At 46.7% G+C, this 26,525-nt stretch overlaps 2 protein-coding genes and 1 long non-coding RNA gene across 5 annotated transcripts in view; all 3 read left to right on the top strand.

The window, feature by feature from the left end:
* NAA15 (N-alpha-acetyltransferase 15, NatA auxiliary subunit) overlaps positions 1-7,535 on the top strand; it is a 60,678-nt gene extending 53,143 nt beyond the window's left edge. For 2 of the 3 annotated variants that reach the window (XM_007523754.3, XM_060179065.1), the window contains 5 exons: positions 868-976; positions 2,855-2,953; positions 4,516-4,662; positions 5,033-5,130; positions 6,085-7,535. In XM_007523754.3, the coding sequence (XP_007523816.1) occupies positions 868-976; positions 2,855-2,953; positions 4,516-4,662; positions 5,033-5,130; positions 6,085-6,285 (654 nt within the window). In that variant the 3' untranslated portion in view covers positions 6,286-7,535. The remainder of the gene's footprint in view (positions 1-867; positions 977-2,854; positions 2,954-4,515; positions 4,663-5,032; positions 5,131-6,084) is intronic. The other variant, XM_016188438.2, reaches the window with a different exon arrangement.
* Positions 7,536-19,238: 11,703 nt separating this feature from the next.
* RAB33B (RAB33B, member RAS oncogene family) lies at positions 19,239-25,611 on the top strand. Its single transcript, XM_007523757.3, has 2 exons — positions 19,239-19,478; positions 25,125-25,611. Exons 1-2 carry the CDS (start codon positions 19,239-19,241, stop codon positions 25,563-25,565), a joined length of 681 nt encoding a protein of 226 aa, XP_007523819.1. The 3' UTR covers positions 25,566-25,611.
* LOC132534664 (uncharacterized) lies at positions 22,815-23,666 on the top strand. Its single transcript, XR_009546401.1, has 2 exons — positions 22,815-23,536; positions 23,603-23,666. It is a non-coding gene; the product is annotated as an uncharacterized LOC132534664 (long non-coding RNA).
* Positions 25,612-26,525: the final 914 nt, after the last annotated feature.

Here is a 26,525-nt window from a genome sequence, read left to right as displayed (position 1 = left end):
AGAAAGAAAGGGTGGGTTGACGGTAGGTCTGTGGAAATAAAGGTCTTTTCAAATGCCTTCTCACCACTAGAGCTCAGAACCACTACTGTGCAGCTTTGTGAACAAAAGCATTGTATTTACTGTTGAATGTAAAACATTAATTCCCCAATACAGAAGTTTCTTTAAAAAAGCAAGACCGCTTAAATTGCTTGATTCTATTTGCTTAAATTGGTTGATTCTATTTCATTTTGAATTTATAACATCACTAATCTGTCATCTTTTCCTCAGCCTCCTTGTCCCTCATCCATCTTCATACCCTTCTGTTACTTCCTGGCTACTCCTGGCTAGCTTACTTCCCTTTCTTGGGTTTGTGTTAGCTTTTGCATTACTTGTTGGTTTATTTCTCCTTACAGGCTGTGCAGTCTCTGTGGGTGTGGGGACACACAACAGTGAAAAGGGGCTGCAAAGTAGCATTTTCATTAGTGTGCTGCTTTGTCATGTGCAAGATCCAGCTCTGAGCCCTGCTACCGCCACGCTGAAGGACGCTTTGGCACTGTAGTTGCTTTTGTGTCATCTCTGCCTCTCTGACTATCTGAAAAAGTCATCCTGGAGCAGTGAAGCCCTGTGGTGACCGCAAAACAACCACAGCAATAACAGAAAAGAAACTGACGAATTTAAAAGTTGGGGGAGGGGAGATGGCATAATGGTTAGGCAAAGAGACCTTCATGCCTGAGGTTCAACTCCCCACACCACCATAAGGCAGAGCTGAGCAGTGCTCTGGTAAAGAAAAAAAGAATTTAAAAGTTGTGTTTTTATAAAACATGACATATTTATAATAGAGCATCCCTCCCAATCTTCCATTTATGCGTTATCTTTTATTTTTGTCAGGTTGAAACTCCATTGGAAGAAGCGATTAAATTTTTAACACCATTGAAGAACTTAGTGAAGAACAAGATAGAAACGCATCTTTTTGCCTTTGAGATTTACTTTAGGAAAGGTAGGTGTTTAGGATTCCGTGACCCTGATACTAGTACCACACCCTGCAGTGAGTGTTCTAGCAAACACCACTGCAGCTCCCCCACAGAAATGTCTCCTGTTACAACTCAGATCCCACTAAGAGAATAGCTCTGATTTTTTTTTTAAACTGTTTGTTCCACAACATTCTTCTGTCTATGTAAGTATCTTAATGAAAAAAATCATAATTATGCTGTAGTTTTATATTGTATGTATCTTTTCTTTCTTTCTTTCTTTTTTTTTTTTTGTATGATAGAAAATATTTTGGGACCTTACAGTGATTTCTTACAGAACATTAAAAATCAGTAATATGTGTATATAGTTAGGATTTGGTTCAAATGTATTCATTGTACGTGTAGTTGACATTAGTGAATACATGTAAAGCTTAAGACTAGCTCCTTAAGAGACTGGGGCAGTAGCTTAACTAGCAGACCATAGGACTGCATGTCCAAGGCTTTGTTCATTCTTCATGAGCCGAAGTGGCGTGCTGATTTTTCTGTCTCTGTCTCATAAAATAACAACCATTGAAAAGCGCACCTTACAGAGTTTACATTAAGTGTTAGCTACTTCAGCTGGAACATGTTATATTTGGAGTTTTTCCTGAACGATAGATTATATTTCTAAAAAAAAGATAAATGCACAGAGTGGAAGATAATCTTCTAAGTCAATAGAAATGTCTTAAAATACTGAGTTGTTGATATTGCTTGAGTCAGATGAAGATAAAGTTTATCAAAGGTAATAACATTGAGGAAATAAAAAATCTTATTTTTATTTTCATTTTTTAAAAGTATTTATTCACTAATGAGAAAGATAGGAACAGAGAGAGAGAGAGAACCAGACATCACTCTGGTACATGTGTTGCCAGGGATTGAACTCAGGACCTCAGGCTTTAGAGTCTAATGCTTTATCGACTGCATCACCTCCTGGGTCACACAGAGGAAATAAATTTTATAATTAAATTTAAGACTATAGTTTTAGAAATAAGTTTATGCATTCATTTTGAAGCATTATTTATAGAGGCCAGGTGGTGCCACACCTGGTTGAGTGCACGTTACAGTATCCAAGGACTCAGGTTCAAGCCCTCGATCCCCACCTGCAGAGGGAAAGCTTCATCAACGGTGAATTTCAATTTCTGGCTGTCTCTACCCAATAAATAAAGATAAGAAAAGAACCGTTATCTGTGAACACAGCTTCCCTTTGACCATCACTCTTTCAGTGGGCCCTCCCAGTATAAAATATGATAGCAGCTATCTTAGCCAGTTGGTTTTTGGCCTGTGTTCTCACCCCAGAAGGACTCTGCAGCATTTGTAATCTGCGGTTGTGGAAACAGAGAGGGACAGAGGGACGGAGGGCCTGGTGGTGATTTTAGCTTTCTGATTGTTCGGGGTAAAGGAAAAGAAATTGTCCCAGGAGTCTGGGGCTTTGGATTTTCACCTAGAAGAAAGGTTTAAAATGTGGGAAGTGGTAACAGGTAGTTGGTGTACGGTGAGCATGCAGGTCAAACGGTACAGGAGAATGAGGAAGACAGCTTGGGGGGTGGTGTCAGCCTCTCCTTGAGGTATGGGACTCAGGATGGTCCCCATTTCATGTGTCTCAGAACAGAAGGACCTAGCTTTCAGGCATCAGCAATGTTTACTCCAAAGCAGGGACAACTCCTTTACTTTGAAGGCAAGGGAATGAGTGGTTTCAAATTGGGTCTTGGTTTCTGCCAGATATTGTTGAATGCTGTCTAGAATAATAATCGCTAATGTCGCTAATTTTCAGAAAATTATTTGGCATGTTTCAGTTGACTCAACCAATTGTTCAGTTTGTAAGGTCTTATTTTACTCCGTAATCAAGATACAACTTTTTTTGTTTCCAGAGAAGTTTCTTCTGATGCTGCAGTCGGTAAAAAGGGCCTTTGCTATTGATGCTAGCAATCCCTGGCTTCACGAGTGTATGATTCGACTCTTTAGTTCTGGTATGTCAGTTGCTGTCTATTCTGTGATTACCTGTGATTACCATTGCTGGCAGTGACTGTGTAAATGATCTGTACTTGTTCATCGTAAGCGTACTCATTTGAAAGCACTTGTGTTTTACAGTATCATTCAGTCTTAGATATTTGAAAAGTTACCTGTATGTAAATGTTACATGTAAGTTGCAGTTTTGAGTCCTATTTCATTATGTAAAGGTTTTTGCTTATTTTGTAAACTTTTAAAATTGAAGAATCTCAGTTTCACTGCCACCACAGTTGTTGTGGTTAGCACAATTGATGCCTGGACCTTTTGCCACTAAGGAGACTTAGAGCAACTTTAACACAAAATACACCGTTTCATGTATTTTGACAGTAGCCTGTAGAGATGAGTTTTAATGCGAACTAGAACTACAAGATTTTAGAGAGTGAGAGGTAAAGTTTACGCTAATCATCTCTCATGGGAAGTTAAGAAACGAGGACCTTAAAAGATTAATGGATTTACTTACTTTTAGGTAACATAATCAATAGTGAAGTGAGATCTTCACATTACTCTTTTTTCTACTTCTTTAGATAGAGACAAATTGAGAGGAAAAGAGAGAGGGAGAGGGAGAAATACTGGCATGCAGCACTGCGTCTCCACTCATAGAGCTTTCTCCCAACACGTGGGGCCCAGGGTTTGCATCTGGGTCCTTGGGCACTGTAATGCATGCACTAAACCATGGGCTCCACCACCCAGCCCTTACTTTTTTTTTTTCCTCCCTAGAAAAGGTTTAATTTTCATTTAACATACTTCTATAGTCAAGTAGTGTTGCTATTGTTCTTTGGTTTTCAGTGAATGGTGGTAGAAAAATTGAATCATTAATAGTATATGCAGAGATTGGGAATGATTTCAATTGGTTATTCCTGGATGGACACTCAACCCCCCCCTTAGAATCCATACTTTATATTCATATTCAACCATGACTTTCTTTAAAATGGTTAAGTTTATAATGCAAGCTGGATACAAGATAGAAAGTATGGTGGGATGTTCGTTCATTTGCTTTAACATTGCATACTGAGTTGTCGGAAAAGTCAGGACTTTTTTTTTTCTCTGATTTTTTTTTTTATTGGGGAATTAATGTTTTACATTCAATAGTAAATACAATAGCTTGTACATGCATAACATTCCCCAGTTTCCCATATAACAATACAGGACTTTTTTTTTTTTTTTTTTTTAACGTATCTCTATACAAAAATGTGTCCTGACTTTTCTGACAACCCAATATTTGCTGTGTGATATTACCACATCCATGGGTTCCCTTAACATTTTAGGGCCTCCCTTCTAACCCCTTGGCAACACTACCCAATAGGACTATATTGTCAGCTATACTTTCTGTTTCTGTTCTTTATGTAAATTTCTTCCCCGGCAACGATAAATCTTTGTATGCCTTTGGAAAACCATTAGTCTTTATATGTATACAGATAAATTCTTCAACTTTAATCATTTCATTGGCTTTATATTTTTTTTGCTTTTAAACACATTATGAAAATATCCAGCTGCTAATAGAGGTTCTTTTTAATTTGTTCAGCAGTGTCTGAAAGTAAAGATTTGCCCGATACAGTTAGGACAGTATTAAAACAAGAAATGAATAGACTTTTTGGAGCAACAAATCCAAAGAATTTTAATGAAACGTTCCTGAAGAGGAATTCTGAATCCTTGCCACACAGATTATCAGGTAACCCTCCTGTTTGGAGTGTTTTCCTCAACCCTAAGTTAGGTTTCTTTTAGGAGAAGCACCAAATTCATGCCTGTCTAGTCTCTCTTACCTTAGTCATTCCCTTGCTTCGGAGACTTAAACTACTTCTGAACTCATTTGTCTGAAGATGACTGACAGATGGCCGAGTAGTCGTGCTGCTAAGTCAACTCTAATGCTGCTTAGTACATCAGAAATAGCCTTCACCTTGACATGTGAATTATCTTTACGAGAGTATTTCAAATAGCTATTCTTACTTTGCTAAGAAACTATGCTTTATAGTTGAAGAAAATAGGGAAAGATGTTAGTTCTGCTTTGTAATTAAACAAATTCCCTTTGTCTTTTTATTTAGCTGCCAAAATGATATATTATTTAGATCCTTCTAGTCAGAAGCGAGCGATAGAGTTGGCAACAACACTTGATGAATCCCTCACTAACAGAAACCTTCAGGTAATGTTTTGCTGAAACTCTCTTTCTGAATTTTGGCTTTCTGTTGTATCTGCATTTCTGAACAGGCAGTGGTTTCATCGGCGATTGTGATAGATTTAAAGTTATTGTCCATAGTTTACACCCTTAGCACAGTAAAAGAAAAAAATTACAGATCTCTCCTAGTTTAGAGTAAGCTCACTAACAAGATTAAGCACTTGCTGAGAGACAGGTAAGTATATTCTTTTAATAGCAAATGAAGAAACTCTCGTTAAGAAAAGCGATAGGCTGGTTGGTTGTTAGAGCTTCATCCAGTACCTTCCTAGGGTATTCGTTACAGATCTGGATAGCACCTCGTGTTTGGTAGATGGAAAGTAAAGACACGAGGAAAGTCCAGATTAATCACTTAGAAACATGAAAGTTGCAGGGGCTCGTCATCCTGGTACAGTACACGCTCTTGTCAGTGAGGCAGAACGTGGGTTCCAAGCCCCGGCCGCCACATGGGAGCCCCACGCCACGAGTGGCGACGTGCTATGGCATCTCTTCCTCTCTCTGCCTTTCACCATCTGCCTGAACCCACTCCCACACCTGCGAATAGTGGGGCCTTGTGGGCGCGTAGCTGTGGCGCAGCCCTGTGGCCAGAGAAAAGAACATGTAGATGCAGAACAGTGTTTGCTGGGTTGAAATAAGTTTTCGAGAACCATCTTTTCTTGTACATACACACTTTGTGTTTGAGACCCTTCCCGATTTAATTGTTGTATGTACATTACAGATCTCGACTTAACTACAAGATGGGAAGCTACTATTTAATTTGGTGACTGAAGCCTCAGAAAAAATTTAATTGTAGTCATTGAGACAACTAATTCAAATGGGGACATTTGCTTCTTTTTAGAATCTGCAGACCTTGAAATGAATTTTCTGGTAATGCCATTAAAAAGTTTTGACAGGTTATAACGTGGCATTTTTATTTTTCTTTAGACTTGTATGGAGGTATTAGAAGCCTTGTGTGACGGTAGCTTAGGAGACTGTAAAGAAGCTGCTGACATTTACAGAGCAGATTGTCATAAGCTTTTCCCTTATGCTTTGGCTTTCATGCCCCCTGGATATGAAGAAGACATGAAGATCACAGTTAATGGAGATAGTTCTGTGGAAACTGAAGAACTGGCCAATGAAATCTGAGCATCATTAAACAAGCAAACAGAATGACTTTGGACCATATCTATTGTATAATATTTGTGTCACGCACCTGCTGCATTGCTCTAACTTACACAAGAATGAGAAGAGTAAATGTTCTTGCCTTCAAATAGTGTTTTACGTTTTTTATCCTGCTGAAAAATATATAAAATATCTAACATACTACATGATATAGGTTCAGTTTCTTAAAAAATTAAAAGCTGCTAAAATTGAAGGATAAAAAAAAAAAAGATTCCGTATCCTATTCCTACCTACCCACCCATGTTTTTAACTAATTTATATAAAATCTGGAGGCGTTACAGCTAACAAAGCAGGTGTGTGGCAGAAATATTACTTTAAATTTATCTTGTGAGATTTTACTATATCTCAAACAGCAAAAAGAAAAAAAAAAAAGAAAAAAGCTGTTTTAGCACTGGATTCTTTCACTGAGCACAAAGCGTCGTTGGGGCTTTAGCATCTGACTGATTTTGTTACGGGGTTGATTCTGACCATAGGAAGTATGAATGTGAATCACTATTTACAGAGAAACCTACAACAGATGCTTGACGTTGTAGAAGCTGGGACGTGTAGATACCAAGCAGAATTATAAGAAACCTAGAGGGTGTTCGATACGCTTGTTGTGTCTCCACAGTTCACTGTACATGATCAGTTTGGTGTTCTTGTACCACAGTTTTTAACTGAAGGAACCAGTTGGAACAATCTCAATTTTAACTAAAACTTGAAGAACTAAAACAACAATGCAAACTTTTCAAGCATTGTTTTGGCCAAACTTGTTAAAACTGTAATGCAAGAACCAAATGCACTGTGATGTGGCACCAACCAATTAGCAAGCACGGGTTTTTTCACTCGAGCGTGAAAAAAGAAAATCCACCATGGCTTGAAGTTAAAGAGCAGAACTCCTGCCTACCACGCTCTGACTGGTCGAGAGACTATAGCAGCCTCAGCAGGCCTTGTTCACGATGTGCAGAGAAAGTGCTGCAGCTTAGATACCTCTGGAATTTTCCACAGTGTCACAGGTTTGTAATACTTGAAGCCCTACATTTCTAACAATATATTTCTTGCTCAGTTGTTTCAGGCAAGCCCAAGACTTTGTAATTTTTAAAGGGCCCAAGATTTTTTTTTTTTTTTCCAATAACAGACCAGCTTCTTTTTCTTGCAGTTACAGATGTAATTTCCTTTTTGTTGTCAAAAACATAAGGTACCAAATATGATGCAATAAATTGTTTTGAAAAACAGTGGTGTGAATATTTCAACTAATCTGTGTTGGGCTTCTGTGGAATACACAGGTGGACACAGGTGCATACCAGAGGCGGTGTGCTGTTGTGCAGATAGGCGGCTGTCTGGAAGCACTGGTGGCAGGGAGCCCTGAAACCAGTGCACGGTGCGCCATTCAGAGCTCGCTGAGGGCTCGGGTGGTGGCAGACAAGGAATATCATAATTCAGAAGGAAAGGTGAAAACTGCTCTTTTGATCAAGAAAACGAGCCATAAAACGTCAAATGTGTGGGGAGTCAGGTGTAGCACAGCAGGTTAAACACGTGGCGCGAAACGCAAGACTGGCGTTAAGGATCCCGGTTCAAGCCCCAAGCGCCCCACCTGCAGGGGAGTCGCTTCACAGGCGGTGAAGCAGGTCTGCAGGTGTCTATCTTTTCCCCCTCTGTCTTCCCCTCCTCTCTCCATTTCTCTCTGTCCTATCCAACAACAACAACATCAGTAACAACAATAAAGAAAAATGACAAATGTGTACTGGGAACTAGCCTCAGACTCCGTATTCTCATGTATGTGCAAAATCTGAGCAACAACAAAAAATTAAAATGAATCAACTGTATATATAATTGACCTCTTTGTGGTACTTTTAGTTTATAGAAAGCTTATTCTGAAGAGAACTTTCAGGAGCCCTGACCCTTTTCCTGATGGAAGGGTTGGATTAAACTCAGCCCGTCACAGTACGCGACCTGTGTTCCACATGCCAGTTTGGTGGTTTAGCCATTAAAGAGATGTGCGAGTCTGACTCCAGTGCGCTACGATGTTCTATTCACTAGCCCTGTCTCAGGAACTGTTTAATGAGTGGCGGCTGAAGTCATCGTTGGGGGAGAACACTGGTCCCGCCTCTGCCGCTGATTTGGTGTCTGGAGGAGGCGCTGGCTGTAGGAGGGTATATATGTGGATCATGTTAAAACGCTTTTGTATATGGAAATGGAATTTGTTTGTCTTGACAATGCTCAGATGATGTAGACTGTCTTAGAAGGAGTGTCCATAAGTACTGATGCCTCGATGCAGAGACCGTCCGCGAGGAGCTCAGTCCCTAACATGTATATTGTATCCCAGCTCAATTTTACTGGAATTCTTGAATAAATATTTTATTTTCTTTGAGGTTTACTTGATAGTGGTTACATTGTTTGGTGTCAGAGGACCTTGACAAAGATTTGTGTCATGTTCAGGCATCACCCCAGACACCACTGTGCTGTACCACCAAGCTGTCACACATTGGCCTCCTTCACCCAGTCAATTCCAGGTATTGCGGGGGGGGGGGGGGGGAGCTTAGTTAAAAAAATAAATGGAATGATCAGCGGTATTGTAATCTTAAATAAGTGCCTTATGTTCACTGCTAAGAATTGGTGTTTTGAACCCTTTGAGATGAAGGGTCCCTTGACATTAATAGGAAAGTAAAGTCCTGTTCCTTTTCATTATACTTACCTGTCATTTCTTACTTAAAAAGTCAGATCTCACTAGTTCACTAAGCTTTAAGATAGCTGAGACTTCTTAGCACTTCCTGTGTGCGCTATATACAAGCGTGAGTGACCTATGGCCGTGTTTCTCTAAGGATAATGTGAAGATTCACCAGCACTCTTTCTTCTCATCAGGCTCTTGTCATTTGCACTCATGCTCTGCTTGTGTGATGAGTTGTGATAAGCCATGACTACAAGTACAGTGTGATCTAGATTGAGGTAGGTTGTGACAGGTTTGGGGAAGTCTGCAGTTTTGGGGAATCTTTCAGTTGCCATGTGTAGTTCTTAACCTTAGAACAAAGTAAGAAGTGAATTACAAGATGCATGCGTACCTTTCTTAGTAATTACCAACCTTAAAGTTAACTCAAAATACCTTTCAGATGGAAGGCAGTCTTCCTGTTGAAGCTCCTATATGCACTTCAAGCTATTGCTAGAGATAAGACTTCTCGATGCCATTCCGCATCGTCAAACCCCACTGCCGAACCTAAATTAGTCTTGTGGAATGACTGGTATCGCCAGAGAGAGCTGAAGCCTTGCGTTTTGTTCTAAATGTGGCGATTGCAAATGTGACAGCTGTAGTTAAATGTTAGAAACTGGGTCTTTGGAGCTGCACCCTCAGCTTGCAGTACACACAACTTGTAACATGGATTTTGAACGACATTTACTGATAGTGTGCAGGAGGTTCTGAAGGAGCAGAGAATGCATTGAATTCAGTAAAGCTGAAGAGTCTTAGATTTAATTAACAGCCCCTGTGACACTGCTACCTCCACCAGGACGTGTACCCTCTTGTAATGACCTACAGTGAGGTGGAAAGAAAGGGAATTGTATTTCTAGGAGAGTCTAGAGGTTTTCAGCCTCAGTTTATTCCAGCTGCCTTACAAGCAGTGCCATCTTGGGACTGTGGCCAGAAGAAGAAAATACCGTATTTAAATTAGAGCCATTACTAAAATGTCCTCTAGGAAAGAGCCTGGAAACATTTATGTTCTCTACTTCCAGAACAGTGTTGTGAGTGTACATGCAGCTTCAGGGTTGCCTATTCATGTAACACCGGCCATTAGCAACCTGACGCGTGCACTCCATCTGGCGCGCCACAGCCCGACCCCAACATAAGAGTCAGCACTATACTATAATGTGTCTTACGTTTTTTAAATGCCAGACGTTTCTGTCTGTTTTAAGATCTCTCTCATATACATGGTACGATTCTTCCCGGGGGCGGGGGCAGAATCTGATGATGATGAGCATATATTTTCTTACTGATAAGCACATTTCTGCTGTTCTAAACCTTCATCTTGACTATATACACATTTTCATTTGGAAACAAGCTAGAAGCGAAGAGAGTTTTGGAGTGCATGCTGGACCCCTCAGCTTGCTTCCAGCTGGTAATTACATTTGCCTTCTAACCTAGTTGTCTGTTCATTTCCACACCACCTGCACTGTCTGTCATGTTGCCTGACGCTGGGCCTTCATCAGTGTGCTGTTCATACTGTGACTTGTTAAGACTGTTGGGCCCAGTGTCTGTTCTTGACGCTTCCTTCACAGCTGAAATAGAAGCTGCTCTTTGTAAAGTGTCCTTTACAGCGCTTCCTCACCATGCAGCTAGACTAGCCACCACCACTCATCTCCTGTCTTCTAAAGTAGCCAGCAGCTGGTTGAAATCTGTCATGAAAAGACCACTCAAGGAGATAGTAGACTTTCCTAAAGTTCTGAACTGTGAAACAAACGCTGAATGCTAATTCTTCCCCTTAACTTTGTAAGAAGCTTTACTGGGCATCAGTATAAGCCTTTAGCAACACGGATACCGCTAGTGTGATGATGCTGTTAGCACTGCTTATTTGGTGGTTGTTTCGAAAGAACTTACGAAAAGCCAACTAATCCACCTGTAATTTTTTAGAAACTTACTTTCAGGACATACTTGCTGTTTCATGCATTCCGTTTCACGTAGCATTTCCCATTCACCTGTAAAGACACTTTTAAAGTGAGAAGTGTGTAATTGCAATATCAATTGAAATGACCAGTGCTTTAAATTGGACTCACCCATTTGTTGTGTGAAACCTTAAGGCTTTTTACTGGCTACTTGTAGTAGAAAAGTGTAGTGACTAGGACAGCTTATAGTAGATATCCCAATCTTTGTTAAACTTACTGTGAATATTAATAATTGCCCTACGGACTGTAGAAAATAGCAATAAAGTACTCTCAACTTTCAGGTCACTTAACAAAGACTCACAATTTTTCCCCCCTTATCTGTTTCGGAGCATTCCCACTTGTCTTGCCTGTGGCCCTCCCTCTGTTGATCCTAAGGCGTTGACACAAACTCAGGGACCACAGATAATTGTGCTTTGATTTTTCACATGCCTGTTGGGGGGGGGGGGGCTTCTGGTCTGGCAAGAGTGGTTGTGACCCGCCTCTGTTGGCAGGTGATGCTTTCCCAACTGCCTCTGTGGCGAGCCCAGGCTGACCCTCAGCTGCTCGCTTCTAGGTAGTAAGAGAAAACTAGAGGCACACAAGCCCTCCGACCTGGAAGGCTGTTTCCCACTGTTGCCACTTGTAGCGGTTGTGGTTGCCATGAGCTTCCCTACACCAGGAAAGCAGTTCAGGAACAACAGAAATCATAAGCCTTAAGACCTGCTGATTTAAATCATTTGGAACCCGGCCTGGGCAGTGGTCCCCTCCAGTTTGCTTTTCTCCACTTAGAGTTACGCTTCTACCATATGACTTACAACACGAGAGTTTATGAGATGTCCTGGTAATATGGTTTCCATTGAAGCAACTTGTCAAGGATAACTGCTGTAGTGGATACTCCATCTTGGTGTGGGGGCTTTGCTAGCTACCTGAATGTCCACACACCTAATCCCCAGTCAAATGCATGTGGGGCTCATCTCCCAAAAAAAGGAACTATTAAAATCTCTGATGTGGGGGTATAGACCAACCTGTCAACACCCATGTCCATCAGACCTCCCACCTTGTGCACCTCAAAGATCTTGGGTCCATATTCCCAGAGGGATACAGAATGGGGAAGCTTCCAATGGAGGGGATGGGATATAGCATTGTGGTGGTGAGAATTCTATGGAATTCTACCCTGCTTATCCCACAGTCTTATCAATAAGAAATCAGTAATAAATCGGGGGGGGGGGAATTTCCACTGTGGGGGCCAGGAAATATCCTGAACAATGCACAGTGTACTGTGAAAGACCCTAGCTCAAGCCCCTGGCAACCACATACTGAAGGAAAGCTTCACAACTCATGAAGCAGTGCTGTAGTTTGTAGCTCTCAAGCTCTAGAAAGGAAAGTTAGCTGGGAACCATGTGATTGCACAGATGAAAACCCCAGTGGCAAAGAAACATCTCAGACCTGAGCCATGATTCTGGTGCAGATGGGATTGTTCATCCAGATTGCAGTGAACAGATGTAATGGGCTGGGGACACATCATCATGATTCTGCAAAAGACTTGGATGCCTGAGACGCCAAGGTCTCAGGTTCAATCGCCATCTCCGCCACAAGCCAGAGCTGAGAAGGGCTTTCTATAGCACTCAAACTGAAATTAAATAAAAAGGAGATGTAATGCTACAAGACCTGCATGCAGGCAAACCCTGCTTCACGACATTTTGGAATAGATCAACCAACCAGATAGGTTCCTAGAAATGACTGCACCTAGTATTCTCCTGTACGGGCAGACTTCTTGGGCAACTGCCTGAGCTACAAGAGTGACTGTTTTATTGCTCATCCATTGAAACTTCCAACTTGCTGCTTAGAGAATTTGAAGTCTTGGGCTGATTCTGTTCTTCTCTGTTGAGTATAGGCAGATGGACTTCCTCTGACCTTGCTTTTTGCCAAGTGAAAGATCGAAGTTGTTCTAGTCTCTCCACACTGAAGATTCACCTTCAGTTTTAGTTACTTGTGACCAAATGCTTACGTTCTGGTATAAACAAACACTAGTTTGGAATAACTAAACACAAACTTTGTGAGCAGACAAAATGTTGAGATTCAAGTGTTCATCTGAGGAGATAGCATAATGCTTCTGCAAAAACTTACATGCTTGAAGCACCAAGTGTGGGGTTCAATCCCCAGCACCACCACAAGCCGGAGCTGAGCAGTGTTCTGGGAAACAAAAAGTGTTGGGTGTTTTTCCTCCCTCTCAAAGAAATCCACACATTTGGGTTTGGATCCTGGAAGCTTCTTGAGCAACTCCTTGAACTTTTTTGGACCGTAGTACATGACAGACTAACCCAGAAAAGTACCTAGGGTTTTCATCAGTTATTTGATAAAGAACTTGCAAGTGCTGTGCTAAGTCCTGGGCATCCAGTGATGACTGTGACATGAGCCTGGTCTTCAGATGTTTACGTGGAGCAGGAGAGATGAAGTACACGGCGTGACAGCTGAGGGGGCCTCCACAGGTGCGTGGCTGGGAAGGTGGGGCGCCAGAGTGGGCCGCCCTGCATCTTCCCTCTGGTCCAGGCACACGGCCAGCCTCAACCTCTGCGGGGCGCATCTATGGGTGACAGCCCGTGTGCTGACACGTCCCAGATCTCTTTACCAGAGGACACCGTGGGCCTAGCCATCACCTCTATTCCTGGATACACCATGTATGTTTCTAGCTCCAAGGAATTAAACTTGGGTTTTTCACTCTCCCTCTACTTTCTGGGTGCTTCCATCTGGTTGGCTATTAAGTCAGAAACATGGGAATGACCCTTGGTGTCTGCCTTTTCCTAACTTTTCAGCTAGCTGTTTAGCAAGCCGTATTCACTGTGATCTGCAAGACACACTACAAAGTGCCCAGTTCTGGTCCCATGTAGTTAACTCTCGGTTAGCACCCTCATCTTTTGTCTAAATTACTCCCAGAAACTACCATCTGATCACACTGCTTATCTTTTAATGTGATCTCTATACTGCAATCAGAAAAACTTTTTTTTTTTTAGTATTTGGGAATCTTTTTTTTTTTTCCTCCAGGGTTATTGCTGGGCTCGGTGCCTGCACCATGAATCCACCGCTCCTGGAGGCCATTTTTCCCCCTTTTTGTTGCCCTAGTTGTTGCAGCCTAGTTGCGGTTATTATTGCCATTGTTGACGTTGCTTTGTTGTGGGATAGGACAGAGAGAAATGGAGAGAGGAGGGGAAGACAGAGAGATAAGGGAGAGAAAGACAGACACCTGCAGACCTGCTTCACCACCCGTGAAGCGACTCCCCTGCAGGTGGGGAGCCAGGGGCTCGAACCGGGATCCTTACGCCGGTCCCTGCGCTTTGCGCCACGTGTGCTTAACCCGCTGCGCCACCACCCGACTCCCTTTGGGAATCTTTTTAAAAAATTTATTTTTTTATACATTTACTAGATACAGAAAGTGGACTGGAAAGGGAAGATAGTGAAGGAGAGACACCTGCAGCCCTGCTTCACCATTCTTAAAGCTTCCCTTCTGCAGGTGGAGACTTGAAGAAGGGCTTGAACCTGGGTCCTTGCACATGGTAGCCTGTGAGCTCAAGTAGGAGTGCCACCCCTCCCCCAGGAAATGATTTCTAATATCTAAGGACTAAGACAGCAAGGGGTGGATGAACATGGAGAAGCAGGGCCTACAGATAGCTCGCCTGGCAGTGTGCTGTTGTCATGCGCACGACCTAGGTCTGAGCCCAGGCCCTCAGCACTGGGGGAGGCTGTGCTGGCCCCCACGCTCACCCCTTCTCTATCTGGAAACAGCAGGAAGCACTGAAGCCCGAGAAATGACGCCCCCCCCCCCCAATAAATAAGGGAGTCAGCAAAACAGCTCACTAGGACAGTGTCCTGCTTTGCTATGTGTGCAGCCTAGGCTGGAGCCCAGTCTGCACTGCACTTAAGGACATTTTAATCTGTAGAGGGGTCTGTCTGACTGCAGGGAAGATGGCTGAGTGGTGCTGTGGGTGTGGTGAACTGGACTCTTGAAATGTCTTTGCTGTTGTAAACTGGTAAACCAATAAAATCTGAATTTAAATGTCTATCATAGGGAGTTGCGTTCTCTGTAGTAAAAAAAAAAAATGAAAAGAAATAGCTATATTTTGTAAGATTATCTGTAGGTTAGCCTACGTTTTAAGTACTTATTCAGTCTTTCCTCATTAGGATACTTTCATTTTACTTATTTTTAAGTATTTTATTTTAGCTGTTGGGGAGATACAGAGGAACACTGAGAGGGGAAGGAAGGAGAGACACATCTGCAGCCTTACTCCACTGCTTGCGAAGCTGCCCCCAGCAGGTGAGGACACCACTGTCAAACAAGCTCATACCTGCTTGTTGTGTGTGGTAACGAGTTTTCTTTCTTTTTAAAGATTAATTATCATGAGATGCACACACACAAAAGCAGAGTGTTCCTCTGGCACGCAATGCTGAGGAGGAAACCGGGGGGGGGGGGGGGGGGGGCTCAGGCTTTAGTGCAATGCTCACTGTGCTGCCACTCATTTGGCCTGTCTTACTCTAAACCATTTGTGGTATCCGGCTTATGTGGTAAAGCTCGATGAATTCAACTCTAGCCTCTCTACAGTTGCATAGAGTTCTAAGAGCTATACATGTGGGAGTCAGGCAGTAGCGCAGCGGGTTAAGCGCAGGTAGCACAAAGCGCAAGGACCAGCATAAGAATCCCGGTTCGAGCCCCCGGCTCCCCACCTGCAGGGGAGTCGCTTCACAGGCGGTGAAGCAGGTCTGCAGGTGTCTATCTTTCTCTCCCCTTCTCTATCTTGCTTTCCTCTCTCCATTTCTCTCTGTCCTATCCAACAACAAGGACATCAATAACAATAACAATAAAATAAGGACAATGAAAGGAAATAAATTAATAAATTTTTTAAAAAAGTTACACATTTACAATCTGAGGCCAAGTGGCAGTCACATTAGAAAATGAAGCCCTCTAAGGCCAAGATGAATTCTCCGGAAACAGGGCTGCATAATCTTAGGTACTCTTTTTAACTCAAGGATCTCCTCTAAGTGTCAGACCTGGAGTTTCGCCAGCTATTCAGGAAGAGTTGCAAGGGGGTAAGGGGGTAAGGGGGTAAGGGGAGAGTGCGGCGGGTAGACCCTGAGCTTCACCATACGGACAGCCAGGCTAGAAGCCCAGAACCACACAAGAGCATGACACGTGGCACCAGGCGAACGATAATGTGATCTCTCTGCCGTCACTTTCTCCCTGTATGAAAATTTCAAAAAAATAAAAAACATGGGCCAGGTAGCAGCGTAGTCACACACGTTAGACCCCCAAAGCTGAAAAGGTAGAAAACACACACACGTATTTCAATGGCATGAAGCAACTCCTTAACAAGCTGAGAGCCAAGACGACGCGTCTATGAAGATGTTCCTGTCAACAACAGTGTCGTGCACGGCTGACAAACAATTCAAATGGGCAGTTTTCACACAAGGAATTTTTTATTTATTCAGCATTTGGTAAATGACAACGCTCTTTCAATTTAGGCGTAGAATGATACAAAATCATGACACTTAGTGAAATAGTATTCAAAGATCAAATGAACATCCCCCCAAAAATGGATTACAGACTTAAAATAAAAGTAAAAAAAAATTCTAGGTTGAATAATCATAAGGTTTCAGAGATGAGATATCTCTAAGACGTAAATGTGAACAGGATTTGCATAAAGACCAGATAGATTTTACAAGAGCTAAGTTGAAACGCCAGAATACACACACAAACGCGGCCACATCTTCTGGAGTGACGGCACGTGTGCTGGTCTCACTACCCTTAGAAGTTACCTGTTCATCCACAGCTTTGAGTCAGTTCTTCAATTCCTCTCTGTTTTTTAAATCTTCAGTCTCCTTTGAATGGGGCTGGCAGAGTCAGTAGCAGGAATATGTTCTAAGGCGCTGTAATAATTTCTGGAATGATTTCTCTTCATGGGGGAAAAGAAATCAGACAAGCGGAACTTTGCAGCCCATGCTCTCTCTAGTTCCTGGAACAGGAAGCTTGACTCGCTTCCACAACCAGGTGAAGACCTGATTTGAGGGCTAGCGTCATTTGGTGTATTAACAACTCTCTCAAGTTTTTCTATAGTGACTATAAGGTTTCTGCAAACTCTCATGAACCCTGCATATGCTCTGGTTTTACCACTGATCTGGTCTGACTATTTTTCAGGTGGAATTAGTAGCTTTACCCCCTTTTCTAGAATTTGTAGTACTCTTCCCTCGTTCTATTGAAGGCCTGCCACGTCCTCCTCTCCACAGGCCTTGACTTTACAAACCATCAGTTAAGACAGAAAATGAATAAGTGCAAGTCTTGTTGCAGAAAAACAACTTCATAAAAATATATATATATATATAATAACCCCATCCAAAAATGGGGGGAGGACATGGACAGAATATTCACCACAGAAGAGATCCAAAAGACCGAGAAACACATGAAAAAATGCTCCAAGTCTCTGATTGTCAGAGAAATGCAAATCAAGACAACAAGGAGATAACAATTCACTCCTGTGAGAATGTCACACATCAGAAAAGGTAACAGCAGCAAATGCTGGAGAGGGTGTGGGGTCAAAGGAACCCTCCTGCACTGCTGGTGGGAATGTCAATGGGTCCAGCCTCTGTGGAGAACAGTCTGGAGAACTCTCAGAAGGCTAGAAATGGACCTACCCTATGACCCTGCAATTCCCCTCCTTGGGATATATCCTAAGGAACCCAACACACCCATCCAAAAAGATCTGTGTACACATATGTTCTCGGCAGCACAATTTGTAATAGCCAAATCCTGGAGGCAACCCAGGTGTCCAACAACAGATGAGTGGCTGAGCAAGTTGTGGTCTAGATACACAATGGAATAGTACTCAGCTATTAACAATGGTGATTTCACCGTTTTCAGCCGATCCTGGATGGACCTTGAAAAATTCCTGTTAAGTGAAATAAGTCAGAAACAGAAGGATGAATATGGGATGATCTCACTCTCAGGCAGAAGTTGAAAAACACGATCAGAAGAGCAAACACAAGTCGAACCTGAACTGGAATTGGCGTATCTCACCAACGTAAAAGACTCTGGGGTGGGTGGGGTGGGGAGAATACAGGTCCGTGAAGGATTCAGAGGACCTAGTGGGGGTTGTCTTGTTATATGGGAAACTGGGGGATGTTCTGCATGCACAAACCACTGTATTTACTGTTGAATGTCAAACATGAATTCCCCAATCAAGAAATTTAAGGAACAAATAAAGAGGCTCCGTCGGTACCCCCTGGGCCCGTGAGTATGTATGGCTCGGTGTAAACCCAGAGAAATGCAGAGACCCTCTCGGGCCGGAGGCGTCTCTCCCGGGAGCCCGCGACGATTCAGCCAGATGCTCCGGGCGCCGCCGCCGTCACCCAGCGGGTCCCGGACAGCAATCGCTAGGGCATAAAGGGCGCGCTCATCCATCACCAGCGGCCCAGGGGCGACAGCTCGGCCTCCAATGTCCCCGGCTGACCCACCGGCGCCCAGCCGCACCTACCCGGCCGGGGGCCAAGGCCGAGCGGGCGGCCTCGTGTGGCCGAGGGGCCGGTGGGAGCCGCGGTGGGGGGCGGCCTGCGTCGCCCGCCTGCCCCGCGCCGGGCCCGGTGACAGCAGAGCCCCGCGCTTCCCGGGGATCCCGCCCGCCAGCCCCCCGCGCCGGCGGCTCCCCGCAGCCCCGCCCTGGGCGCTGCCCCCTCTGCCCGGGCCCCGGCCGCACGGCCGCGGGGGCAGCCCCGAGCTGCAGGCCACGGGGGCCCGTCTGCACCTGCAGGCGCGGGGCGGCCCGGCCAGCCAGGGCCCCTGCGCCTCCGACACCCCCGGCGGCGCCCCCTGCACCGCCGCCCCCGTGTCTCAGAAGTGCACCTGGTGGTACCTGTTCCCCTTCGGCGAGCTCTGGGGCATGCCCGTGCCCGGACGCGGTCCACGGCAGCCCCCCGCGGCCGCCAGGTGCAGGCGCGCCACCGGGCCGGGAGGCTGCCGCCTCGCGAGCCACCACTGAGCTCCCGGCAGCCCCCGCGCGCGCGCCCCTAGACGCGCACCGGCCCCGGACCGACGTGGACGTGGAGGCGGGGCCACGCCCGGTCGGCGCGGCTGCGCAGTGGGCGGCACACCTGGCGGGGCGGGGACTCTGCGGTGGGCGGGGCGAGGCCAAGCGCGGCGCACGCGCACGCGCACGCGCACTGCGGCGCCGGAAAGGCGGAGGCGCGGCTACGTCGCTGCGCGGAACTGGCGGCCGGGCGGGCGGTGGCGTCATCGCGCCCCGCGCTGAGGCCCTTGGCGCGTCGGCAGTATGGCCGCCGACATGGAGTCGTCGCTGGAGACCAGCCTGTCGGCCAGCGGCACCGCCACGGGCACGCTGCCGCCCGCCCGCTCCCGCATCTTCAAGATCATCGTGATCGGCGACTCCAACGTGGGCAAGACGTGCCTGACCTTCCGTTTCTGCGCCGGCCGCTTCCCCGACCGCACCGAGGCCACGATCGGGGTGGACTTCCGAGAGCGGGCGGTGGACATCGACGGGGAGCGCATCAAGGTGAGCGGCCGGGGCGGGGGGCCGGGGTCCGAGTGTGCAGCCCGATCCCCGAGGCTGTGCGTCTCAAGCTGTGTGTGTGTGTGTGTGTGTAAATGCAGAGTGTGTGCGTGTCAGTGTGTGTGAGTGCAGTCTGTCAATGCAGTGTCTGTCCGTGTGTCAATGCAGTGTCCGTGTGTCAATGCAGTGTCTGTCAGTGTGTCAATGCAGTGTCTGTCCGTGTGTCAATGCAGTGTCCGTGTGTCAATGCAGTGTCTGTCAGTGTGTCAATGCAGTGTCTGTCCGTGTGTCAATGCAGTGTCCGTGTGTCAATGCAGTGTCTGTCAGTGTGTCAATGCAGTGTCTGTCCGTGTGTCAATGCAGTGTCTGTCAGTGTGTCAATGCAGTGTCTGTCAGTGTGTCAATGCAGTGTCTGTCCGTGTGTCAATGCAGTGTCCGTGTGTCAATGCAGTGTCTGTCAGTGTGTCAATGCAGTGTCAGTGTGTCGATGCAGTGTGTGCGTGTCTGTGTGTGTGAGTGCAGTCTGTCAATGCAGTGTCCGTGTGTCAATGCAGTGTCCGTGTGTCAATGCAGTGTCTGTCAGTGTGTCAATGCAGTGTCTGTCAGTGTGTCAATGCAGTGTCTGTCAGTGTGTCAATGCAGTGTCTGTCCGTGTGTCAATGCAGTGTCCGTGTGTCAATGCAGTGTCTGTCAGTGTGTCAATGCAGTGTCTGTCCGTGTGTCAATGCAGTGTCCGTGTGTCAATGCAGTGTCTGTCCGTGTGTCAATGCAGTGTCCGTGTGTCAATGCAGTGTCTGTCAGTGTGTCAATGCAGTGTCAGTGTGTCGATGCAGTGTGTGCGTGTCTGTGTGTGTGAGTGCAGTCTGTCAATGCAGTGTCCGTGTGTCAATGCAGTGTCCGTGTGTCAATGCAGTGTCTGTCAGTGTGTCAATGCAGTGTCTGTGTAAATGCAGTGTCAGTGTGTCCAGTGTCAGTGTGTCGATGCAGTGTGTGCGTGTCTGTGTGTGTGAGTGCAGTCTGTCAATGCAGTGTCCGTGTGTCAATGCAGTGTCTGTCAGTGTGTCAATGCAGTGTCAGTGTGTAAATGCAGTGTCAGTGTGTCCAGTGTCAGTGTGTCGATGCAGTGTGTGCGTGTCTGTGTGTGTGAGTGCAGTCTGTCAATGCAGTGTCCGTGTGTCAATGCAGTGTCCGTGTGTCAATGCAGTGACTGTGTGTATGTAGATGCAGAGCCTGTAAATGCAGAACGAGTGCATGTAAATAACGAGGGCAGGAGGTACCTGGAGTTACCGCCCTAGAAATGGAAGCGGTGACAGGTGTGGCTTGGCAAGGTGGAGGCGGGGCTTGGGTGTTATAGGCCAGAGCTGTGGGCGTGGCTCACTCTCACGGTGACCTCAGCAGAGAGAACATGAGAGAGAGAAGCCCCCTACTCACATCTTGACGGGAGAGGGAGAGAGGGAGGGGGAGAGAGAGAGAGAGAGACCCCTGACAGCTCCTAGTCACCTGGGCAGATGGAGAGGCCACGCCCACAGCTCTGGCTTTGAACACCCAAGCCCCGCCTCCACTCCCATTTCTTGCGGCAACCTGCAGGCCACCTCCTGACCCCCAACATATATGCAGTGTTGTGTGTGTGTGTGTGTGTGTGTGTCCCCATGTGTACACTATGGCCTAGCCGAACGCCACACACACACACACACACACACACACACACACACACACCCTGAGCGTTACTCTGGCCCATGATGCTGAGGATCAAACCTGAGGGCCTCATACTTACCGTGCAGTGCTCCCAGACCGCTCATTTATTTTATGGAAGGGAAAGGTTTGAGTCCCCACTCTGGCATAAATGGTGTTCCAAGGATTGAACCTGGGGCCTCACACATGCAATTCCTGACCCGGGAAAATTTATTATTTTTTTAAAATGTATTTATTAGAGAGAAAGGACCAGATGTTATTTATGAAACATTGATCTGTGCCCAGCCCTAGACATTGTGGAAGTGTGTCCTCAGATGCCTTTGAGGAAGTACTTAGGTATTTCTCACCAAGTGTTGCCTCAGTGGTTTCTGCGTGCTCTCGAGTTGGTTAGAAAAAAATCTCCGTTTCCAGAGTCGGGTGGTAGCGCAGCAGGTTAAGTGCAGGTGGCGTGAAGCGTAAGGATCCCACTTCGAGCCCCCGGCTCCCCACCTGCAGGGGAGTCACTCAGGTAGTGAAGCAGGTCTGCAGGTGTCTGTCTTTCTCTCCCCCTTTCTGTCTTCCCCTCCTCTCTCCATTTCTCTCTGTCCTATCCAACAACGACGGCATCAATAACAATAAAACAAGGGCAACAAAAGGAAATAAAAATATTTCAAAAAAGAAAAAAGAAAAATCTCCGTTTCCTTACAGAAACAGTGCAGTCCTGTGAGTCCCTACTGGAGTTACCCCTGATGCCCTTCTTTCATGTTGGGGCCTCCTGACCTTGAGGACACAGTGACAAAGAAGGTTGTGGGGCAGAATGGAGGCCATGGCAGGATACATGACAGGGCGAGGGTGGTAACCCTTAGCAACACTTCACTCCTCGACACCCATTCTAGAACCCCTACGCCCGGGCCCAGGAGCTGCCCAGCCTTCCTCATACCCTCTGCTTTTTTGCTTTACGTTAGGAAGCATGTCTTCACCACATTTCCCTGTGTGCTGAGCTGGGAGGGGGTGGGTAGGCACACTGCTTCCCTACACCCCAAGGCAACATGTTTATCTTACTTTCTGGCCCCAGATCACCCCTGTCTTGCACAGCTTTCTCTGCTGATGGCGGTAAAGGGAAAGTGGGCTCTAGGTCAGACTTCGCTGCTGCCGGATTCTGAGGATGGGCCGTGATACCTGACAGCTGCTTAGCCCTTGACCCTTGTTCAAAGATCGGTGGGTCTGTTAACGAGAGACAGGCCAGAGCAGCACTGTGGCATGTGCAGTGCCGGGACCTCCCTGCGGGTCGCACACACGCACGTCCTGTGCTCTGACATTGTGCCACCTCAGGGCCCTTGGGTTTTATTCAGAGTTTTTGCCAGGGAGACCCAACTGGATCTACCCACCTAGCCGTGACATTTGTAAGACATAGTCCCACTTCAAGGGGACAAAAACACGGGACAAAGCACCTCTGGGACTTTCTCTCCACGTCAGCTCGAGAGCAGAATGTGAGGGCTGCTTCCTTCTCCGCCTGGACTGTGGGGCTGTGCTGGAGGGGAGCTGCGGGCTGGGAGCTGGCTTCAGCTGTGACGCAGCCCCTGTGGACCAGGAGGCCATGTCATTCCCTGTGAGACTCCCTCTCGCTCCTCCATCTCAGCTGATGTGTCACATGCTAAAGGCGGGGACATGAAGACAAGTCAGGCTTCTGGTCTGAGCTTTTCTTGTTTGATTGGAGCACAGCTCAGCCTGGGCTCTTAGTGGCATGGGGATTGGACCGGGGCCTTGTGCTGTGTGCTGTGTGCTCTCCCTCTCCCACCTGTCCTCTTTCCCTTTCTTCCTTACTTTCTGGAGAAGAGTACAGACCTGAAAGAAGGCACACTCCAAGAGGCAAAGCTTAGGCTTGACCTTGAGAAATGAGGAAGTGCTGACCTCGGGCTCCCTGTGTGCCCGGAAATGCATTTAGTTAAAGGAATAGTGTGCGCTCAGGACAGGCAGCCAGTGGGCCTGCTGACCCCATTGCAGCGCCAGTGGTGTTCCTCCGGCTGCTCTGGACCAGGGGATCGGAAGGCTTTCTTCTTGTGGCCGGGGCTATAGCCCCAGGAAGCTGTGGACAGAGACGGGCAGAGCTGCTGAGGTTTGCAAGGGTCTCCCTTGGCTCAGGAGCCCCTCCCAGACCTAAGTCTGGGGCTCTGGGAGGGTGAGGGTACTGGGGTGTGCTCCCCCACTTTTCACATCGGAAGTCCTGTGTCCCAGGAGCCCCTCCCTCTGTGTCAGGGAGCTGGGGAATCTAGTCCTTGGGCAGGCTCCACAGATGTCTCCAGTGTGGAAAAGTAGGTGATAATAGTGGCTGGAGATTGGGAATCAGCTGGAGATTGGGAATCAGCTGAGAGCACTCATGGGACCCAGGGGTGCCGAAGGTCTCAGGGAGTGGGCCCCAGGCTCAAGGTTCTAGATCAGACTAGAGAACACAAGAGGGGCATCTAGTAACCAGGTTTTAAAGAGTATAACACACAATAAAGTGCACAGAATTTTTTCCTCCTTCATCTTTTTATCTTTATTTATTGGATAGAGACAGCCAGAAATTAGGAGGAGGGGAGATAGGCAAGGAGAGAGACAGAGAGATACCTGCAGCCCCACTTCACCACTTGCAAAGCTTTCCCCCTGCAGGTGGAGACCAGGGGCTTGAACCCTGATCCTTGTGCACTGTAATATGTGCGCTCAACCAGGTGCACCGCCACCTGGCCCCCTTTTTTTATGTTTATTTATTTTCCCTTTTGTTGCCCTTTTTTTTTAATTGTTGTAGTTATTATTATTACTGATACCATTGTTGTTGGATAGGACAGAGAGAAATGGAGAGAGGAGGAGAGAAAGATAGACACCTGCAGACCTGCTTCACCACCTGTGAAGCGACTGCTCTGCAGGTGGGGAGCCGGGGGCTCGAACCAGGATTCTTACACTGTTCCTTGCGCTTTGTGCCACGTGCGCTTAACTTGCTGCGCTACCACCCTACAACCCCCCTTCTTTTTTTTTTTTAACTAGAGCACTGACAAGCTCTGGCTTATGGTGATACAAGGGATTGAACTCGGGACTTTGGAACCTCAGGCATGGCGGTCTGTTTGCATAACCATCATGCTATCTACCCCCATCCCAGAATTTTTTTCTCTTTCTTTCAATGAGAAAGAGAACCAGAGCATCACTCTGGTACTGGGATGAACTCAGAGAGACATGCAGCACTGCTTCACTGCTCATAAAGCTCCCCCTGCAGGAAGACCAGAGGTTTGAACCTTGTGCATGGTAAAGTGTGCCTGGTCCCCACGTGATGTTTTTGAAACTCATTTTCCCTTTAGAACTGGGCACAGTTTCACTGCTCCAGGCTTGCTCTCACCCCCCCCCCCCACACACACACACTTTATTCAGGCAGATGAGGAGGAGAGACACCACAGCACCAGAGCTGCCCCTAAGGCCACAGCTGCTCCTGCATAGTGCTGGGGCCACAGCCTGGCAGTGCAGGTGTCATACTTGGTGACCCTGTGACCCCACATTTGTTAAAATATGATGCTTTTCTCTTAATGTTTGGAAATCCACTCACATTCACGATGAGGTAGCTAGACACCTCATCGTGAAGCCTAGGTCCCATAAACAGCACCACACAGGGCATTCTGGGACGACACAAGGTCCCCTAAGCCCACACAACGGCAATTCATTAAAAAAAAATTTTTTTTTTTACTATATTTACTTGTTGGATACAGACAGTCAGAAATTGAGAGGGGAGGGGGAGCTAGAGAGGGAGAGAGACAGAGAGACACCTGCAGCCAAGCTTCACCACTCGCAAAGCTTTCCCCCTGCAGGTGGGGGCCGTGGGCTCGAACCTGGGTCCTTGCGCACTGCAACACGTGCGCTCAGCCAGGTGCGCCACCACCCGGGCCTGAGTGATTCCGCTTTCCCACACCTGCCGCCCGTTGGATGAGCTTGAGGCTGCTGTCCTTGCTGTTGCAGATCCAGCTGTGGGACACGGCGGGCCAGGAGCGCTTCCGGAAGAGCATGGTGCAGCACTACTACCGCAACGCGCACGCCGTGGTCTTCGTGTACGACATGACCAACATGGCGAGCTTCCACAGCTTGCCGGCGTGGATCGAAGAATGCAGACAGCACCTGCTGGCCGGCGACACACCCCGCATTCTCGTCGGCAACAAGTGTGACTTGAGAAGCGCCGTCCAGGTGCCCACGGACGTGGCACAGAAATTCGCCGACACACACAGTATGCCTTTATTTGAAACCTCTGCCAAAAACCCCAACGACAACGACCACGTGGAAGCTATTTTTATGACCCTGGCCCATAAGCTCAAGAGCCACAAACCGTTGATGCTCAGCCAACCCCCCAGTGACGGAGTTGTCCTGAAGCCGGGACCCAAGCCTGCCGTGCCGTGCTGGTGCTAAATAAACCTGTTACTGTCCCATCCCCTTGGGCTGGAGGAAAACCTTCCCACGTGTGGCTGCGCTCAGTCATAAGACTTAATCTAAGATGTCCGGAGCATCCCGACACCTGTCTGTTCTCACTGTCACACACACTTGTGTGCGTTGTCACTGTGGCAGCACAAGGGAAGTTGGTCCTCTTCAGGTGAGGTTGAGAGCAAAGCGAAGGCAGATGAGTCAGAGAACACCTTCCCGTTGAGAGCCTAGCACGGGAGGCTCCGGTGGAAGGTGTGGGTTTTAAGAGTCATTGGCCAATCAATTCTGGGTTCCTGAGGGCGAGACAAAATCGAAAGGGCTTAGTAGACACATACTTAAAAGTGTGTCCTGGAACAGGCAGTGTTCTCAGTAGGAGAAAGACTGGCCTTTCCTCTCTAGAGTGGATTGACTATTTGTTCACGTATTTCATCACATTGTTATTGGTACACTTCACGGTCAGAATTTCAGTTCCGGTGGGAGAAGTAGGGAATGTTCTCTGGTCTCAGTTCATAAAGAATGGCTTTGCCAGTCATTTTAGATGTCTAGTATTTAAGTGCTACCCATCGGCTCTACGGAACTCACTGTTTTTGAAATAGTCATTGGGATTGTTTTCTTTTTTTTGCCTCCAGGGTTATCACTGGGGCTCAGTGCCTGCACTATGAATCCACTGCTCCTGGAGGCCATTTTTTCCCTCTTGTTGCCCTTATTGTTTATCGATGTTGTTATTTCTTGTTGTTATTGTTGCTGGATAGGACAAAGAGAAATGGAGAGAGGAGGGGAAGACAGAGAGGGGGAGAGAAAGACAGACAGCTGCAGACCTGCTTCACCGCCTGTGAAGCGGCCCCCCTGCAGGTGGGGAGCCGGGGGCTCAAACCGGGATCCTTAAGCCAGTCCTTGTGCTCTGCGCCATGTGCGCTTAACCCACTGCCCTACTACCCAGCCCCCGTA

This window comes from Erinaceus europaeus, chromosome 19 (genome assembly GCF_950295315.1).
Source record: "Erinaceus europaeus chromosome 19, mEriEur2.1, whole genome shotgun sequence".
NCBI classification, from domain to species: Eukaryota; Metazoa; Chordata; class Mammalia; order Eulipotyphla; family Erinaceidae; genus Erinaceus; species Erinaceus europaeus.
This window is presented reverse-complemented; position numbering and strand designations above follow the sequence as displayed.

Coding starts and splice junctions, on each gene's coding strand:
- RAB33B (XM_007523757.3), top strand. CDS start 19,239: ATGGCCGCCGACATGGAGTCGTCGCTGGAGACCAGCCTGTCGGCCAGC. Junction 19,479..25,124: donor TCGACGGGGAGCGCATCAAG/GTGAGCGGCCGG, acceptor TTGCTGTTGCAG/ATCCAGCTGTGGGACACGGC.